Source organism: Fulmarus glacialis, unplaced genomic scaffold (genome assembly GCF_000690835.1).
Source record: "Fulmarus glacialis isolate BGI_N327 unplaced genomic scaffold, ASM69083v1 C14117965, whole genome shotgun sequence".
Classification (NCBI taxonomy): Eukaryota; Metazoa; Chordata; class Aves; order Procellariiformes; family Procellariidae; genus Fulmarus; species Fulmarus glacialis.
This window is the reverse complement of record NW_009242663.1, coordinates 107-3,665: the sequence shown is the minus strand read 5'-3', so window position 1 is coordinate 3,665 and position 3,559 is coordinate 107. Positions and strand designations below refer to the sequence as shown.

The following is a 3,559-nucleotide window of genomic DNA, read 5'->3' as shown; positions in this document are numbered from 1 at the left end:
TTTTTTTTTTTTTTTAACTGTACTTACAAACATGTTTCTTGCAGGCACAGTACAGGCTCAGTCCCTCACTGGAAGCGATGCTTTGCTTGAGCTGGGCCCGAGCAGCTTTCAGACTCAAGATCTATAGAAATCGTCATCGAGATCTAATAACCGTAATTTACAAATATCTAATCTGCCCACAAATGGTCATTGGCATGCAAAACGCCCCAGCTGTTTGGACCTTCTGGAACTAGGTAACCTGGAAATTTCACTTGAGATGAAATTTACTGCATCAAAGTTAGTGTAAAACTTCTATGGGTTTAAAAAAGAGATTTCACTCCCTGAATTTTAAATTCTGGATAATAAATTGCAACGGAAGATATAAATGGTGATTACGGTCTGAAACCTTGTTTTCCAATGGCATAACCAGCGTTACTTGACGTTCTGAATTTGTGTTTTAAGTTTGAGTAACAAATGCTAACAAGACCTAAGAAGCAGGTAATTGTTGGTTTCAGTCAGCAGAAGCTAAAGCTGCTAGACACATTTTATTAAATCAGTACATTGCCTGCAAGGTCTAGGGCAAATAGCGAAACGTACTACATAGAGAAATAGCTACATAGAGAAATGAGGTTGCCCATGTGCTGGAAGCAGAGGCACTGGTGACTAGACTAAATATGAAGTTGGTGTGGCCCAAGCCTTAATTATGCGGTAGTGATTAATCAGGGTAAGGAGATTTAGGATGGAGATGGAAAACAAATTCACAGCTAGGCTGAGATAAAATGAAGAAAATAGCTTTAAGTACGATTTTGCAAGTCAGCCAAATAATACACTTCGCTCAATAGTGCTTCTTCGTAAAAACAATGTCTAGGGCAATGCCTTTTACTTGTTTGTTTTTTTAAGTAGAAAGGAATGCTCTGTCTTTCCTGTACCAGGTAATTGACTTGGGCGGAGAGCCGATCAAAGGCAGTGACTACTTTGGAAATGGCCGAGTGACAGAATTCAAATACGGTGCAAAACTGGGGACGGTGATCCGCAAGTGGAACGGAGAAAAGATGGCCTACTTAAAGTAAGGATGAACATCCCGTGACTTACTCGGGATATGCTGGATGTGCCAGTTGACAGGGTAGCTTCAGGTCTTTGTGTTTTTTGGCTAGGAACTGGGGAGAAGGCTGGGGCTTTGTGCCTTCCGACAGAGCCCTGGTCTTTGTGGATAATCACGACAACCAGCGGGGCCATGGGGCCGGTGGAGCTTCCATTTTAACCTTCTGGGACCCCAGGTAAGGGATTGCTCTTGTCTGGGTGATGCTTCTTCCTTTTGCTTGTTTGTCTATCGGTTCCCTGGCACGGTTTCTCTTTCCACATCTCATTACTTTTTTTGTCTAACGAACAGGCTTTATAAAATGGCAGTCGGTTTCATGCTTGCTCATCCGTATGGGTTCACACGTGTGATGTCAAGTTTTCGCTGGCCAAGATCTTTTGTAAATGGACGGGTAAGCTCGTAATGCACAAGATAAAATCGCGGTGAATAAGGATCAGAACAGCGCCAGAGAAGCAGTCCAGCGCATTTAAATTTGTTAAGTGATTTCTCTGTCCCATGTTGGATCTAGCAGGTGGAAATTTGATGCTCCATCTAGCTTTTCTCTCCAGATCGGCTCTCTGCCTTTTCAGCAAGAAGTTTTAAACTTCTCTCTTTAATTACAGGACGTCAATGACTGGATTGGACCACCAAGTAACTCGGATGGATCAACAAAGCCTGTTACAATCAATGCAGACACTACCTGTGGCAACGACTGGGTTTGTGAACATCGCTGGCGTCAAATAAAGTAGGACACTGGAGGGAAAATAAGTAAAAGCGGTTGCTTTTGCTTCATGTTCCTCATGGTTTTAGAGCTCTTGCAGCCACAGTGACAGCTGTTCCTTGCATTTTCAGGAACATGGTTATCTTCCGTAATGTGGTAGACGGTCAGCCTTTCTCCAACTGGTGGGACAACGGCAGCAATCAAGTAGCTTTTGGCCGTGGTAATAAAGGCTTCATCGTTTTCAATAATGATGACTGGTAAGTCAGTGGGAGAGACCGTGTCCCCAGAGAGAAGCATAGCATCCCTCATCATCAATACTGATGGGAAGGGGAATGTCCTCTTCTCCTGGTGAGAGCGATCACTACAGCCTGAACTAGTCATCCGGTTGCATGCCAGGTCTAGAGAGCCAAAACGGGAGCGTAGGGAGCGAAGCAGGGATAGGATCAGAAAGCTCACACTTTACATTGCCCTTCAAAGTAAGGGAGTAGCATCAGGTTCAAAAATCCTATACGCAGTTTGAAATACCTGTTTTGAAAACAACGGATAAATAGCGTTCACTTATTTTCACATAGGAATATGAATGTCAATTTGCAAACTGGACTGCCTGCTGGTACCTACTGTGATGTTATTTCTGGACAAAAGGAGGGCAACAAATGTACTGGAAAACAGGTGTATGTTTCTGGCGATGGAGTGGCTAATTTCCAGATTAGTAACAATGCTGAAGATCCATTTGTTGCAATTCACATTAATGCCAAGTGGTAGCTCAGGAGAAATGTCCTTCTCCGTTTGGTCTGCGCATGACTGTTTCCCCCATATGTGATTCCCTGGTATTCGAGCATGAGTGATTCTCTGTATCTGGTGAATAATAAACAGCAGTCAAGTGGAAGAGTAATGCTTTTTCCCTTAGTGAATTGGATTGTAACTTTAACACGTCATAACTAGGGGCAATGCGGTGGTGGGCTTTAAGGCAATGCAGCACTCCATTTCCCACATCACAGAAACACGGGAGAAAATAAAATAAATAAGAAAACCGCAAACCAACACCTGGGGTCTGGGTCAGCAGAGGAAGCGGGGCCGTGCCAATCAATTATTCCAGCCTATGACATCAGTCAAGCCAGCGGGTTGCCTGGTTCACAGTCAGTCACAAATCAAAAACACAGGTCTTCCATCGTTAGCCCCAGTGGCTTGCTGCAAACGAACGTTCACTGTGGCTGTTCCGAAGGTGTCTGAGAAGCGAGCTGTATGTCCACGCATTGCTTAGACCTCGTGACAGTGGCTGAAGCACGGCATATTCTTGTCTCCGTGGTGCACGAGGCTTGCTTATTCTGGAGTATCTCAGAGAATTACACAGATGCAGCACAGATTTGGCGGCTCTCCCAATTTCGTTGTCAGTCGTGAGAAAATGCCGAGGTAAATGTGAGAGTGCAGCCCTTGCTTTAAGTCAGAATGTCTGCTTGGCCAAAAGTACTTGTTGCGACCCGGTCCGGATGGGGAAACGGAAGAGGAATGCCCAGATTTATTGTTTTTGAGGTCAAGGTGTACTTTTAAGGGCTGTTTCCCTTTTGTGGCAGGAGAGGGAGTGCACGGGTATTGGGGGCGGATATTGGCTCTCAACGTGCCCAAGGGCTCGGAGTGTCTGGCAAAGCCGTCATGGTGTGGGAGGAAGGGGCCGGGTAGTTTCCCTGGCCCAGAGGCTGGACCTACCGTCTGTCTCCCTTGCTCGCTGTGGCCAGCACCGCCTTGCTGAGGAGAAGGGTCCTGCTGGCAAAACACAGCCCCTG

General features: G+C 45.5%; 1 protein-coding gene across 1 annotated transcript; it reads left to right on the top strand.

Annotated features, from left to right (window-relative positions):
• Positions 1-882: 882 nt before the first annotated feature.
• On the top strand, positions 883-2,540 carry LOC104069604 (pancreatic alpha-amylase-like; the record flags this gene model as incomplete). Its single annotated transcript, XM_009586341.1, has 6 exons — positions 883-1,045; positions 1,134-1,256; positions 1,370-1,469; positions 1,681-1,802; positions 1,910-2,035; positions 2,351-2,540. Coding segments are annotated over 6 exons (824 nt in total), but the record flags the coding sequence as incomplete, so codon positions are not given.
• Between the last annotated feature and the right edge of the window lie 1,019 nt (positions 2,541-3,559).